The following is a 25855-nucleotide window of genomic DNA, read 5'->3' on the forward strand; positions in this document are numbered from 1 at the left end:
GTGTGTGTGTGTGAGAGAGAGAGAGAGAGAGAGAGAGAGAGAGGGAGGGAGGGAGAGAACTCACCCATCAACTCTCCCTCTAGCTTGATTCAAAATACCCGCTGTTAAACAACCTATTTTTTGAAACACTTATAACAGATTTGTTTGACTTTCAAGCCTGCTCCAATACTCAGTCCTGTCATGCTCCCATCTCTAAGACACAGGGAGGGTTCAAGTCTAAGACTCACTCCCTTATCCCATCCCCACCTACCACTGAAGTCAAGCCCTCCTGGTCACCTTTGGGGCATCATACCTGAGACCCCCAAAGAGTCTCTTTCAGACTTCGTTTATTATCCAAAGCCTCATGCACTGAGTCGGGGAAAAGGAAGTATGATTAAATTGCATGTAGAATCATAACTTCCCCTCTGTGGCCTCGCACCTCATTCAGAAATATTTTTTAAAGTGTTCTCATACATTTCTCACCCCCGCTTCCCGCTCGCTCTCTCCCACAAAGGTCAGAGTTGATCTATTAACTGAGACCAAGCGTACTGGATCTGGACAGCCTTGATGAAGAACTGGCAAAGGAGACTGAGCCCAAAGAGCTTTTATCATGAATAGCAGGTCTTTTCTCCGACTTCGCCAGAGGCATTCTGAAAAGGGCAGTGGGTTCAGTCAGTCAGCACACAGACAGAAAGCAGATATTGGAGAGAGACACTCACATTGCTCTATTGTCGATGGTCATATTCAATTTTTTGTGCACTTTCAAAGCTTTTATATTGAGCTACCCAAGAACTTATTGCTGCCTGTTTACTTGGAAATGCTTTGACTAAACTTGGAGATATACTAAACTTGGAGATAAACGAAGTGTCTGCTACAGAGGGGTTTTGGACATGATTCTCCTGGGGAAGAGTCATTAGCTCAGTGGCAGAGCATCTGCTTTGCATGCAGAAGGTCCCACTCAATTCCTGGCATCTCCAGGAAGGGCCAAGAGAGACCTCTTTCTGAAACCCTGGAGAAGCACTGCCAGTCTGTGTATAGACAATCCTGAGATAGATGGACCAACAGCCCTACTTAGTGTAAGCATCCTGTGATGGTTCATCCCAGTCCTCCTCTCTAGACAAGTTATACCACAAATATGTATTCCCCCCTCTCTCTACCAGCATTATTTGATGTAGTTAGAAAAACTGAAGCCATGATTAAACCCATTTTCAACTGTCCGCATCCTCCTTTTGCATACCTGGGCAATATGACACGAAAATTGCAAAGCCATAGCTAGAGGTCATAGTTAGTTTAATCTAGCCTGAATTATTTGAGGAGGTAAGTGCCAGCAATAAAATTTAGGTCACGATTCATCCTAGCTGTATTGAACCCAACCCACTGCATTAACATATAGATTGTTAAAGATATGTATGGTCTAATATGAGCTACAAATAAAGCTTGGCATCAAAGAAGCTATTTAAAATGTATCTCCATCATCTTATGCTAGACATCGCTGCTGATTTTCAGGTCTTACATGTATATATCAGCCCTCAAAGTAGAATCCAACTGTTCAATTTTATTATCAAGTGTTTCCTGTAGAGAAACCATCCATTCCTCCAGGCTTAATTTCCACAGGCAATCAGATTTGAATTTGTATGCCAATTTAAGACTCCAAAGGGGCTCCATGAAGGAAAAGTTCAAATACACTAACAGACTGAGTCCTCTGGCAATGTCTCACTTAGAAGAGGAAACGAAACACTTTATTGTCAGATCTGTGTGCCCTTCCCTTTTCAAACAAACTAACCAAGCCTTCACGAAAAAGCCACTGATCAAAACCACATAATAATTAAACAAGTACACTAAAATAGGAAAGGAAACTATAACATTGGTGAACTGATCTACACGACAACGCATATCCATATATAATCATATTTCTCAAAGCGATTCAAGTGAACATAATCTAGAAAAGAAACTTACCGGTAATACATGCAATGTCATCCAGCCATTTTCCTCCACCCACCCCCAGCTGCCTTGTATCCCTTGAATAACTAGTCACAATAATTCAAACTGTATCAGAGACAGTGAATCTGGGATTGCATATAAATTCAAAGTCTTTTACGTTAATTTGACACTCAGGGTGTGTTATTTCATCTAGTTCAGAGGGGTTTACAAAGGAAACAAACAAACAAAAACCCATGGTGTATGCCTTTTAAAAATGGGCAGAGAAACTTCTGCAGACTATGCTAACCAGCAGTTTTTGATACCGTGGCCTTTGATGACATACCACTCTGTTTTCATAGTTCCAGGAAAATGAGTTTTTCTGCTAGATCAGGCATGGGAAACGTGTGGACTACAACTCCCACCATCCTTGACTATTTGCCATGCTGGCTGGGAATGGTGGTAGTTAAGAGTCCAACTATACATGTTCCCCATTACTGTTCTAGATAAACCAGAAAGTATGCCAGGTGGATTGCATTCAGCTTAGGGGGACAGATAAGTTATTACTCAAACCTGGTACAAGGTTTTCAGTATGTCCTTATGAGTGGCTATCTGACTCATGTCTTCTGATGCCAATAACTCTTCACTTTATTCAACTGTGTAACCCATCCCCACCCACCCACCCATATTGCTAATTTAAAATTAATAAATAAAATAGGATAAACCCTACAATAGTAGGGATCGTGTATGATTGTTTGAAAAGACAAATATCCCAGTGATGTTCTTTTCAGTTCTTAGAACAGTTCAAAATTGTCATTTCAAAATTTATTAGCATTGTACAAAAGACAATGCATATTTTATGAAAGAGAAAATTGGGTTTTTTTGTTATATCATACTTTTTTTGCTGGACTGGGAATGACTTTGACTTCTATCAAAGTTTTGCTTAATGGGAAAATATTGTATTACTTGTCTTCCCCTTTTTATTCTTTTCTTCCAAGATTTCTTTCAATATGGTCAGAAGTAATCTTACTTCAATGTGTGTGTGTATTTCTACCGTGGCAGAATATTCATTTTATATAGCACATCATGAGACCCTAGAATTATTAACAAAATTGACTTTTCTTGTTGAAAAGCAGGGATAAGAATATTTCCCCCTTACTATTATTCTAATTCACTCTGTCCTATATCTGGTGCTCCTAGGTCAGTGAAATCCTATACAGATCTACTTAGTAAGCTCCACTGAATATAACTGAACTTACCAGTGCTTTTTTCTACAAATAAATGTTTAGGGGTACTCTCATTTTGACTCAAGAAAATCACCATTTTATAGTTCAAATCAGGAAAAATAAATACAGTAAATGGACAAAGGTACCAAGATTCACAAAATGTTTAGGGGTATGCGTACCCCTGTGTACCTCCAGAAAAAAAGGACTGGAACTTATGCCCTAGTAAGTGTACAAAGAATTGCAGCCTTTGGGGTGCAATTCCATACTGAGTTACCTGGAAGTCATATTGCATTCAACAGGGCTTACTTCTGAGTAGCCTTGTACAACGCAATCCAAACCCAAGGTCCACAGGGATGAGATGATTTTGATTTAGTGAATCTTGGGCATTCCCACTTGAGCCAGGCTGTAAGTCTCTTACTCCAGCACAGATCAAGATCTTTTGAATGAGCAAGCTCCTTAAAATGGCATAATTTATGCCAGTGTAAACCCCATAATGAATATTGAAGGGATGTAGTGAAGGCAGGACAGGGCAAGGAGAGACTTACACCTATTCCAAACCCTGTTCAGCTTGATTGTGTGACCTAGGGCCCAATCCTTGAAACCTATACTCACCTGCTGGCTCAACCTGGGGCTCCTAAATGGAGTTTGGGATAAGGGTAACTTACACCGGTATAAATTACACTGGCCTAAGTTACACCAGCTTCCTATAGTTAGGACTGCTGTTAGTCCTTATAAAAGGACATCCTTATAAAAGGCTGTCATATAGAGGAGGGAGAAAGGTTGTTTTCTGCTGTTCCAGAGAAGCGGACACGGAGCAATGGATCCAAACTACAAGAAAGAAGATTCCACCTAAACATTAGGAAGAACTTCTTGACAGTAAGAGCTGTTCGACAGTGGAATTTGCTGCCAAGGAGTGTGGTGGAGTCTCCTTCTTTGGAGGTCTTTAAGCAGAGGCTTGACAACCATATGTCAGGAGTGCTCTGATGGTGTTTCCTGCTTGGCAGGGGGTTGGACTCGATGGCCCTTGTGGTCTATTCCAACTCTATGATTCTATGATTCTAGTCATGTTCAAACATACCACTGCACATTGGTAAAAGACCACCCCAATATAACCTTGATACAATAGCAGCCCATCACATCAAATTTGCTTTTTATTTTCTAGCTCATATCAGTAAAAACTGCATGCACTCTCTCACACAAAAAAATGATACAATCCTACATACAGCATCAATATTTCTTCTTTTTCTCTTGCAGTTTATCATTGTGCATGTCTGCTTTGGTAATGTACTGGGGGAGGTTTGCAAAGGAGGAAAAGGAACTGTAGCAAACTATGCATGCACAGTGTTTTCCACAAAAATTGGAAAACAACAGCAAAGGATAATTCCTAATATTCCACTTCAGAAGCAAGGCCAGCTGAAATTCCGGAATGCTGCAATAATTTTGGATCAGATTTTCAGGAGCATCCTTAGAGAAAGGAGGCAGGAAATCACTGTGTAATTTATATTAGGTAGGAAGTGTATTACCAGAACAGTTCAACTTCATATATAAATTGTAAACGTAGTCTGCTGCTTAGATTTTACTGGGGATTTTATTTCAACAGATAAGCTCATTGCTCTGCTGAGACACATAGTATCAGGTTCTTATATAATTGCTTGAGATATTTTATCCATCACATATAATGAAATCACCCTGTGGAAACAAAATCCCTTTCCTCAAATCTCCGGCTGCTACTGAATGAGACCAGCAGTCTTTGGCTATCACAGCAAACCCTTTAAAGTTGCTCAGATGTCTCTCTCTCTCTGTCTCTGTCTCTGTCTCTCTCTCTCTCTCTCTCTCTCTCTCTTTTAAGGCAAGTAGCATTTACGTTTTAGAGTAAGTAACTGCCAAGTATGGGAAATCCAATGAGGAAAGAACAAGGGCAAACTCACACGCACCTGCATGTTCACACCCATCTCAGAACAAAGAACATTTCCAGGCAACGTGCATATAGCACACATGGAACAAAGCAACACTGCCATTGCAAGCCAATGCTGCTGCCATTGTCAAGAAGGAAATGCCTATAGGAGGTAAGCTCCCAGAGAATCATAACTTCTTACTACAAAACATTTTAAAATAGTAATTAAAGACAAAACAACCAATCAGCAAATGTATGAATGAAGTTCAAGCATGCAAAGAAAGGCAAGGTCTAGTGGAAATTCTAAAGTATTAATCCATTAAAATAAACAAACACATTTTTTAAAAGAAGAAGAAGAAGAGGGGCTTCCACACATACCAGAAAACAATTTGAAGGCATTCCCACAAATGGGCGGCAAGCTCAGAAACAGCACAGATCCATTTTCCACTGTGACATTTCCCAGAGTAAATTAGAGCCTTCAAAATCCTTTTGGAGAAGTGTTTACTTGAGCAGCAATTACCAACCATAATAATGGATGAAAAAATATATGAAGATTTAAGTTAATAAGATATACTACAGTGAACATTATGGATAAAATTTTGAATTCTAAGGGGCTTCTTAAGAGTGTTCTCCAAAGATGCAGACCCATTTCTGAATCAAGCTGTTAATACAGGGGAGTTAATACTAAAATTTACTTATTTAAAGCATTATTTTTTATCTTGCTGTTCAAATGAAAATAGGTAGAGTGGCTCACAATTTTTTCTCCATGTTGCAAGTTCAATATAGTAACTTTGCAGTTCAGATTCTCTGCCTTCAGGCTTGCAGTCTAAAAGGCATGGCACAAAAGGAAGAGAGTTTGGAAGATGGGAAGAAACAAGCTCAGACACTAGCCTCTGTTACGAAGTGCCTGCAATGACCAGCTGGGATGGAACAATTCGGAAAGAAGTAGCCAAAGGTTACTGGTCTTTCAGCAGTACCAATGGAAACTCATCACACCCAATCCACATATCTTGATGTGCATTGGTGAAGCTGGTCTCTTAGCTGATCCAATAGAATTCACCCATGGCATTCAGGCATTAATAGCAGGTACCACCTCCGTGTGAACATCATGAGCATGGTTTGTTCCAGCTTCATGGCTATTTTTCAAAATTACAAATAGCCCTTCCTAATAGCTTATATTTGAGCTGGATACTCTGCCCATTCCTAGCTCTCAGGCAGGCCTGAGCAGTAGGCTTCCCCACGGAGTAATCTCAGATTAACAGTAGCCTTGTCCAGCTAGCTAGGCCTGGCAGCTCCTGTCTGCCTCTCCCATCTCCTCTGCTCCTGTGGTTGATGGGGTGAGGCTCTCACAGCCAGAAGTGAGCCCAGACTCCTTGTTTAGAAATCATTTGTCTTCCAGCTGGAATCTTGGAGCCCGAAAGTTCTGCAGGAATGAGATTCCTCTGTGTAAGTGGAAGTGGCACAGTGGGCTGCTTCCTGCACTCCCTATCTAAGGAGACCCCTGATTCAAAGTTAGGAGTGAACTGACACTATGTTGAAGATGCTGCACTTCCACAGTATAGTTGAAGGGTGTGTTCTGCACCTCTTCCATAACCTTGCTGTGTTTCCAGCCTGCCATTTTTATTCTTACCACTGTGCTTTTAAATTGTACAAGAGGGCTCCATCCATCCATCCTCCACTAACCTCATTTAGGAGCAAAGCATAGGCTATAATTTTGCCTTTTTGGAAGCAGACAGATAACTTTGGGCTAATTTATAAGGCAGGCACAGTCAAATCCAACTGGCAATGTGAACAGATGATTGTTACTAGGAGGAACAAGAACCATTGCCAAAGCTGCAGACATTCACTGTTGCAAACAACAATGAACCAGTGTGAAAAAAATTTTAAGATTTTAGGGCTTTTTCTTTCAGGGAATATTCTCTGCCCAAATCCCTTTTCACATTAAAAATGCTTATTGGACATTATGAGGCCCAGGCACACACACAACTGAGCGTACCAATTAGTTTCAGCTTTCTGACATATGACAGCTTTCCAGTTTGACTTGGGTCCTAAACTAGTTGCCCAAATACTTGCCAGTGAGGATGGCTAAAAGAACAATAACACAATGACTCCTGCCCTTTCATAAGATGAGATGTTATGCACCAGTCCTCAGCTTGGATCAAGATCAAATTAACAAGCTGCACCACAGTCTCCAAGTCCCAGCCCAGCAGCAGGTCAGGTTGACACTACCTTGCTTTCATAAATACTTTTTGAAAGATAAACGTAATCTGCAAACACAGTCCAAAAATCTGAACATAGACTTTTTCCTGCTAATGCTCCAAGACTTCAAAACTCCCAGAGCATTCATTCACACACCGTGCCTTAAAAGCTCCAGAAAGAGCTGTTACAGTAAGCTGTATCATTGATCAGGAGATTAATGGCAGATTGGCATAACAGGCTACCCAGGCTCCAAAAGCAGCTGTTACAGACCACTGACATGATAGACTGTGGATAACAGGCCACCCAGAGTCTATTTTCTTTCCTCACTATAAAATTTCAAGCCATGGCAGAGCCCTTCAAGGATGCGTTGAGGCATAGTGACACTGGAAACACTTCGGTGCACTTCCAAGTATCCTTTCAAGCTCCTTGGCCAGCGCTTTAAGTGATCTCAGTGACACGGAAGCCGTTCTGAATGGGTCATTTTCACTTATTTACCCACAATGTTAGGCTTTACTTGGCACATTACCTAAAGCCAGCCACTTAATTTGAAAGAGTCCCACTGACATTAACAGAGTTACTAGCGTATTTTACAAACCTCAGCCCCCCAAGTTGAATATGCTAAGCCACTTGAAATAATGCCAAATTGGCATTTGCAAAACCACAGGGAAGGGAGGGACCAGGGCAGGGCATTCCTCTGCCACTCCACTCTGACCCATGCCTTTCAAAGGACAGAGAAAAGGAGAAGGAAAGTCTCCTTCCCACCTGTCACCTGACCCTCTGCTATGACTGATGCCTCCAAGCAGACTGGAGGTACTTTGACCAGACAGTGGAGATAACACACAGTCATGGTCAGGTGCTTAAAGCTGGACTGATGGGGAGGTTTGGACGAGTTGGCTGTGCTGCAATGCTTTTTCAGAAGGGGTAGATCCTGTGTCCCTGATCCACCATATGGACAGCCAAATGCACCAAAAAGCACATAATTTTAATGTACAACATAAATTGAGATGTAGCCTAAATTCAGGTGGTACCTGGGGTCCGCATATGGTGGAGCAGCAGCATATAATCCTCTCCATGATGTAGATGATAGCATACATGTCAGGGCCTCCACATAAATGTCTAATTACACCATTATCCTATTCACACCATTTCTCTAACTCAAAAAGGGGGGGGGAATGGAATTGTGAGGCAGAGAGGGGGGAAGTACAGCAATGAAACCCTGCATGATGTTTCCGAAGAACCCCTAGCTCATATGCCGTACCATCTGTTTAAGGGAGAGGCACACTGTTCCACAAAGGGCCATAGCTCATTGGTAGAGCACCTGCCTTGTATGCAGAACATTGTAACACTCAAGTCTCCAGATAAGGCTGGGGAAGACCCCTGCCTGAAATCCCGGAGAGCTATTTTCAGTCCGTAGACAATACTGAGCTAGACAAACCCATATCGTCATATGGCTGCTTCTAATGTTCTGGCTCTGTCTTCTTTCTTAAAAGTGCTAGGAGTGTTTTAACTTGTAGAACTAAGCAGCTGGAACGCTTAGATTTGCAGACTGCCTTCTCCTCTATGTACCATCACCCTTTTAAACACGTGCTATGTTATGAGCCTCTTAAATCAGATACACCCAGCAGCAGCCTCCAGGATTACCGAAGCACTTCCCATGAAGCAAGTTAAGAGACAGGATCAAGAGCACGTTTAGATAATAATGTCATTTGCATGAGCCCAGAAATCCAGAATGTAACATTTTCTGACTGATCTGAACCCTGTATCTAATATTTTCCCACTGAGACCGGATAAATCTCTTAGCCTGATATATTCTCCAGTGCATCACAGTGGGCTGATGAGTCCCCTGCGGTTGAATTACTGCAGAGTGACTCTCAGCAAGGTCATAGTTCTGTCTCTTTGCTCACCTTCTCAAAAGTGTGATTCTGAAAGAGACTCTTGATGATGCTTTCATGCCGATCACAACTTGACTAAGGAAAAGAGACTACTTAATTGCCTGGCTCTTTAAAAATGAGACAGGAATATCCATTCATTTCACAATCAGGAAGGCTCTGCTCCCTTACATGACAATGCCTTTTAAAAATAATTTCCCATTACAAATTTCAGAGTTGAAAAATTAGTACAGTGATGGTTTCCCCCAATGAACAATGCATGTAATAATATCGAACCCTTGAGGAGAAAGTACATATCCATTAGGCAATAGCCAGAAGATTTTATTTGAATCTGTCTACAGGAGGTTTTGCTTTGGTCATGATACAAATCATAGAAGCTACTATAGGCAGACCTCATTTTATTGTGCTTTACAGATATTGCTCCTTATGGGGCAGCCTGTCCCACGCCCCTCTTCTGGCCATAGGAGTAGAGATGGCTAGGGCTGGAACCCAGTTTTTCCTCTCCCACCCCTGCAGGCAGGGGGGCTGGTTTAATAGACTATAGTATATTGTAAACCTAACTTTTGTATGTATTGGGGAGGGGAGAAATTGTTCGGTCCAGAACCGATCCTGCAATATCTCTGAAGTATGCCTGTATTTCCAAAGCCAGGGGGGCGGGGGGGATGCCACCTGATCATATGCAAGTTCTCTACTGGAAATGGGAAAATCTGTCATTTTTGTTTGTCTCAGTTTCTCATATTTCCAGCTTAAAATTCTCCACATTTCCACCTCTGTTGGTGATTTTTTTTGGTGTGTGTATATATATATGTGTGTGTGTGTGTGTGTGTGTGTGTGTGTGTGTATTCAGCATTTAGTGCAAATTTCTTCTAATAAACACATTTCTATACATTTTACACACATTTTACCCAGGTATACACAATTGTGTAAGCATTGCTGAAGAACTGCATTGGAAACATTCATCAAATTTCATATTTCAAAGGATGGCTGGGTTTTGCCTATCAATCAGATAACACAATTTCCCAACATTTGATTAAAAATGCATATAAATATGTGCATTTTATGTAGAGAATGAATTCAAAGGTAGCAGCATTTCTAATGACTAGATCTGCACTATACTATTTCATGAAACACCAAAATCCTGAGGTAAAACTCAATCATGTTGTCTAAGATCGCAATCTAGATATTTATAGTGCCCCTCATCAATTTAAGTGCTCAACAAGATAATAAAAAACCTACCATCATAATACCCAGTGAAAATCCTACAGGATAAAGGTATCACATGTTCAGAAGATTACAGCAATTGGATTCTGGTTATCAGAACATAGGCAAGGGTATTCCCAGGACTGAGAAATACCCAGATGTATCTTGGCTTCTAATCATAGATTAAAGTTAGAATTACAGTTAGAATTACATGATATAATCAAGGATTATCTTGGAGCAGGTTTTCCTCCCAAGAAAAAACTAGAATGCTGCAGAAAAAGGTGCAGCCAAGCTATCTGGCTTCATTCTCCATATCAGCCGGGACTCAATATGAATCCTGGAAGAAAGTATTCAGAAGTATTTTCTTTCCAGTGATGGATTGAAAACAACTTTTAAACCTTTTTAGAGTACTTATAAATCCCACCAGCTACCACGATGTTTTCAAGAGCAGAATTTATTTTGTCTGCTTTTAATTATGCATGGTGCCAGGCCCCATTATAAATGCAGTCACTGTTGCAATGATCATAGATGAGACTATAAATGCACACATAATCCAAAGTGATGTAGCCTGATGATTACAACATAATACAGAGAGTTTAGTAATCCATCAAATTACCTACCAGCGGTTGCCTATTTCCTGTAAGTAAAAGGCACCCTAGAGGCAAAAAGAAGTGATGATCCCAAAAACGTATTAGAACATGACTTGAAACAACATGTGACATGAGTCATGCTTCAGCACATATAGGAGAGGTTTGGAAAACTTTAGGGATTGGTGTGGGCTACTGTGAAAATATTCAAATATTATCAAATGTTATGTCTCTGAACATGAATGTTAATACTCAGAAAGGAAAGAGTTAGTGTGTGAACAATGTCATCATGTTTATTTCAGCCCTCCTGTGGAAAAACAACAACAACAACAACAACCGCAATCTAACACAGTTATACGTACATTCATAAACTTAAGAAAATAAATGGGAAAGGTGCTTAGTTCAACTGTGGCCATTAGCCATAAAACCGGCAAGCACGCAATATGCATAATTCCATGAAAATGTAAATTAGTTTGCTACAACAGGGTAAATTTGATTTTTACCAAGGCAACAAAACTAGCAGTAGGGATATGTAAAATCCCCATGACAAGTGTTGCTACTCTAACATGCTCTTAGCTTCCCTCCTAATTCCACAGGTGTTTTGGTCCAAGAAGATGCCTCCAAATGCATTTCAAATGTCACTTCAGGGTGGGGCTGGGGACTGGTGGCACTGCAGCTAAAAATCAAGGACAAGATACAAATGACAAGTCAAAACAACAGCATTTATGTAGAAAAGAGCTGACTTTCCATCATGTCGTTGGGCTGGAAGGATCATTTATAGTATTTAGATGTTCAATGAGGCATTTATCTTATTTTTCAAGGGTCATTTTCATGCCACAGCAGTGATGTGACTATTCAGAGGCAGGTTGTAGACATGTTATGAGAACACACATGGGAAAACTCCTACCTCAACAGAGTTAACTTCTATGTCACTTTTAAAATGTTGATGTTATCTTTTTTTCCTGAATTGATGACCTTCTTCAATCATAGTTATGTTAAAAATATACAATTTGAGACAATTTAGTATTTCTGTTTAATTTCTCTAAGTGAGTCATGTTGCTTTTTGATAGTCATTACATTTTGACAGTCTCTTACCGCTACTTCTCCACTGCAGTTCCTTGACTGGCAAATACCAGCTATTCTGTTTGGAATCAGAACATCTTCCCAGCAAGATGGACCCTTAAAAAGAAAAGAGATATATTTTTTATTTTAAAAAAATCAGAAGAAAAGTTTCACTTACTCTGCTTTGGAATTTTCCCAAAGAGATAGGAAAAGAAATAAAAACACTGCTTAAATCAAGAAATAACAAAAGGAAAGAGGAAACCCTATAAAAATAAAAAGGTAACAAATCCAGAACATACAGTGAAATGTACATTAAATGTAAAAGCACATTACAGAAAGATATGGGATTCAAAACTACAGGAATGTGAAATTAAATGCATTCATGTTGAGTTAGTTCCCACTGCCATAAATCAAATACACTGATGCAAATACACTTTAGATACTATTACTTCTGGTATAGCAGCTGCCAGGGCTCACCACACTGAACATATTTCACCTGAGATAAAAGATCTTAGGCAGTTTCCACTTTCTGGGCACAATGCAAAATGCTGAGTTCTGACCAATGAAGCGCAAAAGAGCCTGAGTCTGAGAGATCCAAGGAACATCTTTATCCTATGTGAACCTGCCTGCCCAATGAGATCTTCATCAGAGACCTCACTGCCGCTGGAGGTTAGGCAGGCAGAAATCTGGAGCAGGGTCTTTTCTGTGGCAGCTCCTCAACTGCCGAATGTCCTCCATATTCACTAGGCACCATTTCTTTTGTCTTTCAGATGACCAAGAAAAACAGCTGAATTCTCCCAGTGCTTCAGGAAGCTAAGATGAGAGCCTTTCTGTTACTTTACTGCTGCTCTTATGTACGGTATGTTGTTTTGCTTGGAGGGAATTGGTTTCATTATGAGATCTTACTGTGAGACAGTTTTCACTGTTTCTAAGACAACTTAAGCACTTGTTCTGATGAAAATATGAGGCATGGATTTTTTAAAATAAAGAAAAAGGGGAAAGTGTATGCAAGATATATAAACCACCAAATAGGAATACCATCCAGGTGCAGGATCCCCTATCAGACCTTTACATGGAGGTTAGAGATGGGGCATTCACGCACTCACTGAAAATGAGGAGCATAATTTCTGAAGAGGGCTAATGGTCAATCTTTACTATTAAACATCTGAGAAAGAATTATCTGTGTGACTGCAACAATTCTATTCTAAAAAAGCAATTCTTAGAAGCGGAATCTATTTAAATGGTATTTTGCATAAAGCAAATGCAATAAATAAATGAGGATTGCAGAAGGAAAACTGAATAATTAAAGCCCAAGTTTACTGCATCCATACGCAAGTTGTAAACTATGGTAATAGTCTTTTTACAAATTTCCAAAGTTATAGAAGGTTCAGAGACTTAAGTGATATTTTGCTGAGACTTTGAAATTCACAAGAAAGAGGTTGGTATAGATTTTGTGTTTAAAATTTGGTCACGGTTTTTCTTATTACTTACAAATAATTTACTATTAACATATGAACAACTGAATACAGGGGAGGGAAGAATTATTTATCTTCAGGGGAAGTGGCCAGGCTATATATGCTGCAAATATCCTTCAGCTGCCATGCTTCAACTTGAGGTTTCTAGCTATGGAGAAGCTTTGTGTTTAGTCCAACTGTGAGTGTAAGAGATGGTCCCTTCCTCCAGTAGCTTCTCAGATCTGCTAACCAAGTCCCTGCACTGTTATAGTGCACAGATGCTATGTGTAGGTGCCTCCTCAATCTTACAGAGTATCACAGTCCCTGTGATAACAGTGCTAAAACAATGCACAGGAACACATGCATTTATAGGTAAAACGCCACACAAAAGAAATATTGAGGCAACCATACAATTACATTAATATTGCCTTTTTGCAGTTGTGTGTGTGTGTGTGTGTGTGTGTGTGTGTGTGTTCCTTCAGATCTACCCTCTAAACCCACTTTCTCTGTGAACATTTTGGTTCATCCTTTCAGTCCTCATCCCCAAACAAAACAATCTAAAATTCAGCACAGAGGGAAATACCAGAGAAAGGAAAGTGAAGACAAGGGTAAATAATAGGAAAAGAACATGTATTTATTTTGGTCACACAGACACTCAGCCTTGATTAAATTAAGGTTACCAGACTGTTTTCAATGAATCCAGGGACACTTTTCTACTTCAATGGATTTTGTATGGGGACTGATTTGTAAATCCGGGGACTGTCCCCAGGAAACGGGGACATCTAGTAACCTTAGATTATCTATAGATTATGCTTTTAGAACCAATCCTTATCTTGCCTGAGCAGCATGGTTGCTACTTCTATGTGATCACAGGAAAACTGCATAGGAGGGGCATATTTTTTATACACAAACACACACTCCACACTAATGCGACTGACCTTCAGATGGCATAGTGAGTGGCCACACCACAAGCCCCACCCACATAATTTCTGCATTTCAAACTTCATCAGAGCAGCACATACCCCTGAAGAAGCAATTACACGAGAACTTATTATTTATGTGCTATGACAGCTCAAGCATCTGTGCCACTAAAGGGGTAGGACTCTGCAATGTTTCTACAATTCCAGTGTGGATTGGTATGAGGGCATTCGATCTACTCAGGTCTTGGGTGATAAAGGAGTTGTCACCTGCTTCCAGATCCTTTCCCTCAATCTTTGCACTTCTACTCCAAGTACCACTTGCTCTCTAGGGGAATCCACCTCACCATTTCAAGAACCTCTGACAGAAGTTGTACTGTTTTAACTGCAGCTGAAATGAGGAAGTTTCAGTCACCTTTTTTTTAAAAAAACCTGCTCGAAAATGTACTAGAGAAATTCAGTAAACTGACAAATTAATCAAATGCCATGATTGAACTGAGTTTTTGACCTGCAAAATCAAAGAAAGATCAGAAACTCAGGTCAGCAGAAGAAGTCAGTGATTCATCAAATAATTTGAACCATTTAGAAGGTATGAAATGGTTGTGATGCTTCATTGACCAAACCCAAAGAGCACTCACTAATGGTTCCTCATTATGCCGGGGGAAAAGTGACAAGTGGGGTGCCGGAGGGTTCTGTTCTGGGCTCATTGTTGTTCTACATCTTTATAAATAACTTGGATGAAGGAATTGAGGGGGTGGTCATCAATTTTGCACATGACACCAACAGTGTCAACAATGTGGTGCAGCGGCGAAAAAACTAATGCTATTAGTTGGATGGTCATCTGTCATGGACGCTTTAGTTGAGATTCCTGCATTGCAGGGGCTTTGACTAGATGACCCTTGGGTTCCTTCCAACACTAAGATCCTATGATTCTATTCTAGGCCGCATAGTGTCCTGCTCAAAGGAGGTAATAGTATCACTCTATTCTGCCTTGGTCAGACCACACCTGGAGTATTGTGCCCACTTCTGGGTGCCACAATTTAAGAAGGATATTGACAAGCTGGAACTTGTGCAGAGGATGGCAATCAAGATGATGAAGAGTCTGGAGACAAAGTCTTATGAGAAATAGTTGAGGGATTTGGGTATGTTTAGTCTGGAAAGGAGGAGACTGAGAGAAGGCATGATAACCATCTTCAAATATCTCAAGGGCAGTCCCATGGAGGAGGGAGTATGCTTGTTTTCTCCTGCTCTGAAGGCTTGCTCCAGAACCAAGTGATTCATGTTACAAGAAGCAACTCCACCCCCATCATTCTGCCCGGACACTGAGGTCCAGTGCTGAGGGCCTTCTGGCAGTTCCCTCGCTGTGAGAAGCAAAGCTACAGGGAACCAGGCAGAGGGCCTTCTCGGTAGTGGCACCCGCCCTGTAGAACGCTCTCCCATCAGATGTCAAAGAGAGAAACAACTACCAGACTTTTAGAAGACATCTGAAGGCAGCCCTGTTTAGGGAAGCTTTTAATGTTTGACTGACTATTGTATTTTCATATTCTGTTGGAAGCCACCCAGAGTGGCTGGAGAAACCCAGCCAGATGGGCGGGGTATAATTATTATTATTATTATTATTATTATTATTATTATTATTATTATTATACTTCCGACAGTAAGAGCTGTTTGACAGTGCAACAGACTCCCTTGGAAGGTTGTGGGCTCTCCTTCTTTGGAGATTTTTAAGCAGAGGTTGGATGGCCATCTGTCATGGATGCTTTAGTTGAGTTTCCTGCATAGTAGGGGGCTGGACAAGATGACCCCTGGGGTTCCTTCCAACTCCGCAATTCTATGGTTCTATGAGTTTGTGTGTAATATCGTCAAAGTGCTGGAAAATGTAAAGTTCCTCACATGTATTAATTAAAAGTACCCAGAAAATCCATCACAGATGTCTTTAATTTTAAATGGGAGAAATTACAAAAAATAAGAGGGTTAGTTAAAAGGATGATTTTTTTAAAAAAAATAGTAAGAAGGGTCAAGTCTGTTTAGCAGGGTTATTTAAAAACAATATAACAGAGGCTGAGGTTAGAAAAGGCAACAACCCATCTAGAACAGAAGGCTAAACTAGACAGAGCTGTTGTCTAATCCAGCTAGGTAATCCTTGTGTTCCTAAATTGCATCGATTTACATGCATCACATACTTCATGCCAAAAAGGGCATCAGATCATTTCCCCACTTCCTTTATCAAAAACAGTACCTCCCTTGTATACTGACAATGTACAATTCCCCCATTTTCAAGCTCTATGTCTAGTATAGGAATAGCATATTCAAAAACAGCCCATCTTTTTTCTGATACAAAACTATTATAGGAGGCAAATTAGGTTTCCAATTTTTAATGTATTCTTAACAGGTTTAATTTAGGAGAACCATGCAATTATCGTCATCTGTTCAAACACCCTTTCCTAGGAATAAACTTGCTGCGGCACAAATGGGGCTTTCAGCAACCTAGAGTCAGCCAATGGCCACATGATATGCTAACTTTTGTGTGATAGGAGATCTCATTTCAATTCAGAACATGGAAATGTATTTGAATAGCCACAGATATTATCATGTAAAGCTTCATTTATTTCACCAGCCCTTATATCTTGATAATTGCTAATCCAACTGGACTACATTTATTAAATGAGATGACACACATTAGATTTCAAGTGAATGCTTGGGTATTATCATAATGTAAACATGATTACTCCCAAATATTTGCTTGGATTTTTTGGGAAACGTATCCCTACTAGTCTGCAAAACCCATTGCAGGATATTCAGGAGGGAGTGGAAGGACAGTGGACGTGTGGAAGCAGAAGCAAGAAAAGACATCTCTGCCGATTTTTAACGCAGTGTCCATGGAGGTTGGTCATTAACATAATTTCATGCTACGTTTAAATATTAAAAGAGATTTGCAAAACTGACACTTGTGGATTGAAATCTTATATTGTAATTGTTTTGCTTTATTCACAGCAAAAAGCTGAGCAAAAATGGGGCCAGGTAAAAATTCCAATGCCATTTCAGAAATGGCCTGTGGCATGAATTTCATATAAATAAGAAGGTAATTGCTAACCCAGCAGTCCAGCAGTATCTGAGATAATATGTCTGATAGGCCCATCTCAACACTAAAATGTGTATCATTGTCATGGTGCTCCCACAAAGGGAAGCTTGAAAGCAGAACTTTTGTAACAGCTTTTGGAATTTCTACAACTATTTCCAAGAGCATTTGCCCAGGTTTTAAAAATTTGCTATTTTATCTGGCTCAATAGTTTTAGAATGTTACTCCTCACCATTTCTGCAGAGGTGGCGGCAACAGTGGCCCCTTCTTCTGTTTTGAAGTTAGACTGGTTCAGAAAATAAACTTAACTGTCCCTGACTTTTGTTTAGCTTATTCTCCAATCCAACACAAGCTGGTGGGGAGTCACTCACCACTACATACTTAAAGGATTGCTTCTTACAATACAAGCCTGCAAATCTGTTCAGGTTGTGGTACTGCCTTCCCCAAGAGATCAGTCTGCTGCCCGCTTCACAGACATTGTGATGCCAGTTAAAAAATCTTTTGATTTTGATGAGCATGTAAAATCTTGGATTGCCTTGCTTCCCTTCCTTTCTGAAATTTGTATCTGTTGCTCTAGCTTGACAGTTACTGTCTAAAAGTTGAACTATTTTCAAATGGTGCTTGCTAGCTGACATGGGCACTTCTAGTGACACAGAAATATGGACTTCAAAATATTAAAATAAATCTTGCTAGGATTCAAGAAGTGTGTTTTTGTTCTTCTACTCCAGAAAATTTACTTGCTAAAACATAGCAACACAGCAATCCACAGCTGGAGTCAGCAATGCTTCCGAATACCAGTTCCAGGAAACCACAGGAGGGGAGAATGTTGTTGTGCTTGAATCTTGTTTGTGGACTTCCAACAGGCATCCGATTGACCACGGTTAGAGGACAGGATCCTGGAATAGATGGGCCATTGTCCTGATCCAGGAGGCTCTTGTTCTGTTCTTAAAATGGAATGTTGCCATGCCTCTTCTCATTAAATTTTACTCAGAAGCAGAAACAAAGAATATTATTTGAATCCCAAAACAATTCGCTCACTGCTCTTCTTCTTCTTCTTCTTTGGTGATCACTCGTAGCCGAGGAAGATTGTCTTCCATAAACACGGTTTTAACAATGAGTCTGTAAGTGACTGTGGAGGCCAATTCTGGATCCACACGTCCTTCCACACTGGGGACATTGGTTTCCGGGCAGGAGTTGATCACGGCGTGGATTTGCCAAGCGTGCCTTCCTCTTAGCATGTTTCTCCCTTGTGTCCCGAGTTCGAGTGTCTTCAAAGCCCATGACACCTTCGGTAAAGGCTGTTCTCCAACTGGAGCGCTCGCAGGCTAGTGTTTCCCAGTTGTCAGTGTTTATACTACATTTTTTAGATTTGCCTTGAGACAGTCTTTAAATCTCTTTTGTTGACCACCAGCATTACGCTTTCCATTTTTAAGTTCAGAATAGAGTTGTTGTTTTGGAAGACGATCATCAGGCAACCGCACAACATGACCAGTCCAACAAAGTTGATGTTGAAGAATCATTCCTTCAACACTGGTGATCTTTGCTTCTTCCAATACACTGATGTTAGTTTGCTTGTCTTCCCAAGTGATGTGTAACATTTTTCGGAGACACCGTTGATGGAATCTTCCAAGGAGTTGGAGATAGCGTTTATAAGTGGTCCATGTTTCACAAGCATATAGTAAGGTTGGTAGTACAACAGCTTTGTAAACAAGCATTTTTGTTTCCCTGCGAATGTCCCGGGACATTCGCTCACTGCTCTAGAGTAGCACTCATGCAGTGAATGGATTTCAGCCACATTGGTTCACTCAAGAGTTCATTCATGGGCTAATGTAAGAAAGCTTAGGCAATAGACTAATATTTCAGATTGCCATATATTGGCTTAAGATGTTGAAATATGAGTAAACCTTCTGACCGTGCAAGTAGCTCCTTTGCTCCTCCCTTTATTGCTGGAGCAAATAAATCAGGAATTCTTCAAGTAACTAACTTTAAAAAGTTTCAGAGCAAGCCAGAATATTATGTAAACTACAAACCTTGTATAAATATTCTGGCCCATTCCAAAACTATGAATTATTTAGTTTCCCAGTTTGGACAAAACAAGAAAATATGGTTAACAGAATACTTGGGAGCCAGCATGGTGTAGTGGTTAAGAGCAGTAGTCTTGTAATCTGGTTAACCGGGTTCGTGTCTCCGCTCCTCCACATGCAGCTGCTGGGTGACCTTGGGCCAGTCACACTTCTTTGAAGTCTCTCAGTTCTCAGTCCCACTCACCTCACAGAGTGTTTGTTGTGGGGGAGGAAGGGAAAGGAGAATGTTAGCCGCTTTGAGACTCCTTAGGGTAGTGATAAAGCAGGATATCAAATCCAAATCCAAACTTCCTGGTTTGCGGATTCATAGTGTGTTGAGATGTAATTGTCTAAAAATGGTCTCAGTGTGACTTGGAACTGTGCTTAATTGAACCTGGTTTCTCATTCCATTTCACCTTTGGATTGCAAGTTGGATGGCAGGACGAGCAAAAATCACATCATTTATTCATGATTAATGGCTACCTTTGAAGCATTAATCTGTGTGCAAATGTTTATTTTGGTACAAACTACAAATTTTGCTACTCATCTGGAACAAAATACACAGAAACCTAAAATATTAATATTAATGATTTTTTTTGTATTGTTGTGTGAATTGGCTTAAGCAACAACAAAATACCCTTTTTACTAAAGATTCTCCAACCCTGAGGGAGTCCTCTAATCTCTCCCTGCATGTGAATTCTCAGTTTTGAGCACATTTTAACTTAAAGTACTCATAATAAGACATATTTGCATATAAGCTCACCAAGACAACTTAATATACAAATCAAGGACTTTGATTTGCATTTCTGCCATTAACAACAATAATTAGCAACCTTGTCTTCTAAATAACAATTTGTGCTGCGCCGCCATGTAAATAATTTGTGCCACACTGAAGTATACACAAGAGGTAATAAATCAAAGATGTAGGGAAAGCAGATCCCCACAGCCTCTCTATGAATATTCCCAAATAATTAAAACTGGTTTAAATATGGTAACTGATATGCATGACTTTATCTAAAACATTTTTTTGTGAGACTAACACTGTAAGACGCCAATAAATAAATAAAATTCAAGTCTCTTCTAAATGAACATGCAGAGAGAAGCAGCACCTAAGTAATCCAACTTTCACTGAAACAAAATGTCTATACCACAGTCCTTAATTTTCTGTATACTATATATATATTAAAGCTAGATTGGAAAATATTAGTTGCACACTACACATTAGGTTAAAATCCATCCTGACCCCCAAAAAGGTCCAGTTCTGGAAAATGCTCTATCACAGCTCCTCAGATACTGCACTTTAAAACCGTAAAATCAAGATTTCACACAATACCTGAACAAAACAGATTGCTACCTAGTCCATTTTTGATTTTGCACAAAATCAGCATCCATGGGTGTGGGACTAAATATTATCAAGTGTGCCAGAGAGAAGCAAAGAATCTGTGTATCAATTCAAAAAGAAAAATATGTATCCAACAAGAAATGACATTAACATATTAAAACCATAAAACAGATTAGCATACATATTTGTTATTTATAAAGTTTACCAATTACACCTGGAATATGTTACTGAAACATTATTCTAGAGGAAATACATACATATAAAGAATATAACACCCAATTCATCCAAGAAAAGATTTTGATAGATTTGCTCCAGAGCTGCAGTCAAAGACCCATAGATTATTTACTTTGAATGCATAAGACAAATTGTTTACCTATATAAGGGTAGGGGGCAGGAGAGGGTTCCAACTCTAATGACTGAGAGGAGGTGCCAAATCTTTTTCCCACCTGTCAATTATTCCCTGGAAATTATTCTCTCAGCTCATGTGTGTTTGCTTGGGTTTATCCATCATCATCATCATTATTATATCCTCCTTAGCCGAGTTCTCAAAGCAGAAGCAGCTTTTTTCAAGGGAGAATCTGTAGGTGAAAGAAGGTTAAAGGACTTCCTCTTCTCCTCAACATTCTTCACTGCAAACACACTACCCAGTCATTCACATTAACTGTCTCCTCTCCTCAGGAAACATGTGTTTACCTGCATAATATAAGCTCCATCCTAGAATCACACATTTCACCAAAGTGTCATATGATTATCTGTTTCTTTAGTGAACCTTAACCCTTGTATATTTGTGTAGCAGCAGGAAACTTACTTTACTATGAGAGGTAACCTATTCCCAGTGGATTTTTTATTTTTTTATTTTTTTACTTTTCCTATCCTGTGTACTCATTACAAACTTGTTATCTGCTTCCTTGGAATCTGGGCTTAAAACACACTCATGAGAAACACAGATTTTGAACCAAGGATGAGAGCAAGCAGCTAGCCAAAAATATGAAGTCAGGTGAATTGTCTCTCATCTTGGATCAATGTCAATAGCTTTCAAGCTAAGGACTAATGATGACAAGGGGCAACGAAAAAACATTTGGTCCCGGATACCTGAATCTTAATTCTAGGAGATACTAACACCTAATTTCCTACACCAGCATTCATGCACATGCATCCTTTCAAATCAGAGTATCCACACCAGCTAAAATATTTCGTGATTTATGGCTGGGAAGAGAGAAGGAAGTCAGCAACATACTATATCATTTAACTCTGTTGAAACACAAATTTTGTGTGTGTGTGTGTGTGTGTGTGTTACTTTATGAATCACTCTACATACAGAACTGTCTATATCGAATAACAATGGGCAAGTCTTTATCAATAAGAAGAGACCAGTAATAAGCATATGGCAAGCTAATTCCTTCTCCTGAATTAGAACATCAAAAACAAACAAGGGCTAATCTTATTAATAATCCTGACAGCCAAAGCATGCTTATCTGAATTTATAAACCCCAGAAATCATCATGTTATTTTCTGAAGACATTTCTGTTTTGCCTGCTTATGTTTGGCTTGTTGCTGTGAAAATCTAGCTTTTTAAAAATACAATAAAAGAGAAGGCAAATACTTCATGAAAATATAGAAGCCTATTTACATAATAAAAAGAACATTGTTCTAGCTAGTTTAACTGGCCTGTCTGAAATTTTATGTAAAGGAGGAAAACAAAAGAATTGGGAGAGTGCTTTGCTGGTATAAATGTTGTTATATTGTCATTGTGCTGTTTCCAAAAGAAGTCTATAGATTATTAAAGGGTTACTATACATAGTCGTACCTTGGAAGCCGAACGGAATCTATTCTGGAAGTCCCTTTGACTTCCAAAACTGTTGGGAACCCAGGCACAGCTTCCGATTGGCTGCAGGAAGCTCCTGCAGCCAAACGGAAGCCGTGCCAGTTGTTCTGCTTCCAAAGAACGTTTGGAACATTCACTTCCGGGTTTGCAGCGTTCAGGAGCCAAAACGTACTAGTGCCAAGGCATTTGGCTTCCAAGATACGACTGTACATGGCAATACTGCAGGAATCATCATCTGGGTTTGCTGCTGAAATCAGTATATTGTGTAGCAGAATAAACTACAAAAATAAACGTATAATACTTCGGCATCTTCCTCTGCAGAATCCCTGTCAGTGAGAGTTGGGCCACCCAGTCAGGCAGGTCCCTCTATCAAACCTGCACAACATGAGGCTGTGGACCAGTCACTATATCTTCACTGACAGTATCTTCATTCTCCAAGAATCTCTGGGGGAATTCCAGTTGTTGTCAGCAGCAGGTCAGTAATAAAACACCCAGTGTCAGTGAAGTTAACTTTTTATTCAAAGAAACCAAAACAGGGCATGCCTAGTGATCACAGCAACTCTTCCCAGTAGGTCTTCCCCCAATGAGGCAACTGAGAGTCCCTGCCTTCCCACCACTCTCTAAGGCTTCTCTCCCCGGTAGCCTGAGGTTCTGCTGTCTTGTCTCTTTGCTCCACCCTCTTCATTGCTCTGTGTGTTTTGTGAGACCAGGGGGGAAGGGGAGCTTACTGTTGTTGCAGCAGCAGCAGGAGACTCCATGGATTCTGCAGCAGCCTGCTTCATCTCTGTCTCCTGACCCAGCTCCTCTCCTGCTTCTGATTCTGAACTGCTCTCTGTCCCAGCCTCTTCTTGCTCACTAAGCCCTGTTGCCTCTTCCGCTTCTATTCCTTCCCATTCTGCCCCCTCTTCTCCCTCTCTCCACTCACTGCTGTCCCACCACCTATCCTCCAGCTCTGAGCCTTCTTCCCCTGTGGTATCCCTTTGGGGTTCCCCTGGGGATTCCCTGGCTGGTGCTTCCTGGCCAGTCCATGACAGTTGTTCAGAGCCCTTTCCCAGTGAGATTTTTATCCCAGTTTTTACCAGCATCAATTTGAAATCGTATTTATATAGCTTTTATTGTTAAATGGCTTCAGGATGTTTTATGAGAAGGAAGAGGCCATTAGTGGGACCTGCCTAGCAAATGCCAGCAAGGAAGCACTTGCCTCACTTACAGGCTGAGTTCCAGATGTTCAGCCTCACTCCCTTGTCCTTGAGGTCTAATGGCAGCAGGACAATAGAAGGGAAAACCAAGAATGAGGGCAGGATATTCTGCCTAAATAATCCTGGTTCCATCTGGACACAGCATGTTGTTAATATTTTCTATACTGCACTGGAAAGTGATAGCATTGTACAAATATTTTGTAAGCCACTTGGACAGCCTCTCAGGGCTATAAAGTGTTATAAAGTACAGTAGTCCCACAACTTACTTAAATTCTTGGGATTGGGCCTAAATCCAAAATCGTGTATAAGTCAAAACCCATTGGGGTCACAGGTGGGTGGAATTGACAATGTCATTTTTGCCAGAACCCTGCCGCCTTTTTATTTTTAAATTTTGGCACACATGTAAAGCTGAATACACACAAGTTAAATGAACAAAAGTTGCGAGCTTACTGTATTACAAACAAACACTCAAGCTCCTTCATAACTACACAGGTTTGAGCACAGTGAAAAAGTTAATCTGGGCAAATAATTTATTGCAGTGGAACATAATGTGGGATACAAGGTGCTCACTTTCCATTTTCAGAATCTGTTTAAGAGACCAGATTTCTCACCAGGTAAGCATGCAATCCCAATAAAGAAGCAGGTCCCTCTAGCAATTAACCCTGGCAGAATGATGCCATTTCACCTCCATGACAAACTCAAGGCAAAGCTACCTGTTGCTGAGAATCGCAAGTGAGGAATGCACTGTCACAGTCAGGTTCTGCTTGTGGCTTCCCAGAGGTATCTGCCTGGCCACTGGGAGACCAGGATATGGGACAAGATGGGGCTTTGGTATGATCCAAGAGGACCCTTCTTATCTTGTTAATTCCTGGTAGGGCAGCCAGGGATGGAGCCTTTAGAAGTCACACAGGCGACTGAAAAAAGAACCATGTGAGCTATTTGGTCACTGTAGGGAAACAAAGACTAGCTGAATATATGTTTGGATCAAGAGACAATATTTCCAACTGTCTAGCAGAGAAGAGATTATGGAATGATTTGCAATGCTAAGTATTTCAGTAAGTTGGTTACCTCCTCATAGTTTTGGCAGCGAAAGCTAAAATAAAACTTTAAATTATGTATGTTAACACTCTGCTTCTAAGATACAGATCTCCAGCACCTCAGGCCATGTGAAGAATAAAAGAAACTTAAAAAAAAGAAATGCACCTTTAACAGATGGACCTAGGAGCTTCCATTACTGAAAGAAGGTGACAAGAATCTCCCTGAGGGGATCGCTCATCCAGTGCATGAGGTTAAGGATGAATTATCAAGGACATGAAGGTTCCATGGTCTTATGTCATACAGACAGATCTGGGGAACATATTTCACCATAGTCTGTGAAAATGACAAGTACTCCCACATTATCCTTAGGTGCTTTTCTCAGCCAGCTGTCCTTCACAAAGCACCAAGACAAAAGGAAACATTTAATGAACCTGAGAACTACCCAAATTCCCCTGAGAAGGCAGTACCCTGAAACTCAGGCTCATAGAAATTTGTTCACAGGTTGAAAAGGGACCGAACTAGAAAAGTGGGTTGTAAAGACTATTTCAGTGTGCTCAGTTAGTAACTTCATATTCACTGTAGATCTCCTTTGGTTTACCCAAGTGACTGCAATAGGATATTTCTTAAGAGGGAAGATGTTGTTCCAGGGGTGGGAGAGGGAGGAAGGGGAGGGAATAAAAAGGGGGGGAATGTAATTGGTTATGTTGATTGATAATTTTTCAATAAAAATATATTTTTTTTAAAAAAAGAGGGAAGATATTGTGATAATAGCTTGAATTTAAAGAGGCGCTTGTGCAGGACCTTTTGCTGGGGAATAGCAAGAGGAGTCCTATTCAGAAGCTGAGAATATGTGAGTCAGCCACAATAATATAACCTATTCCATTTGTTTATTAAAAGGTATTCTCTTCACATATGTATGCTTTGTACTTACTGAACACAACATTTAAGCAGCACACTCACAAAAACAAATATGCAGAGATAACAC

At 40.2% G+C, this 25855-nt stretch overlaps 1 protein-coding gene and 1 long non-coding RNA gene across 5 annotated transcripts in view; one reads left to right on the forward strand and one right to left on the reverse strand.

Annotated features, from left to right (window-relative positions):
* The window catches only part of PRKN (parkin RBR E3 ubiquitin protein ligase), a 618246-nt gene that overhangs the window by 309356 nt on the left and 283035 nt on the right, over positions 1–25855 (reverse strand). For all 4 annotated transcript variants that reach the window (XM_083496542.1, XM_083496543.1, XM_083496541.1 and 1 more), the window contains exon 5: positions 11987–12070. In XM_083496542.1, the coding sequence (XP_083352668.1) occupies positions 11987–12070 (84 nt within the window). The remainder of the gene's footprint in view (positions 1–11986; positions 12071–25855) is intronic.
* Positions 1–25855, forward strand: part of LOC310703920 — an 85746-nt gene that overhangs the window by 13074 nt on the left and 46817 nt on the right. The window contains exon 2 of the long non-coding RNA XR_014524471.1: positions 12724–12807. This is a non-coding gene — a long non-coding RNA (uncharacterized lncRNA). The remainder of the gene's footprint in view (positions 1–12723; positions 12808–25855) is intronic.

Source organism: Podarcis liolepis, assembly GCF_965112155.1.
Source record: "Podarcis liolepis genome assembly, chromosome: 3".
In the NCBI taxonomy this organism is placed as follows: Eukaryota; Metazoa; Chordata; class Lepidosauria; order Squamata; family Lacertidae; genus Podarcis; species Podarcis liolepis.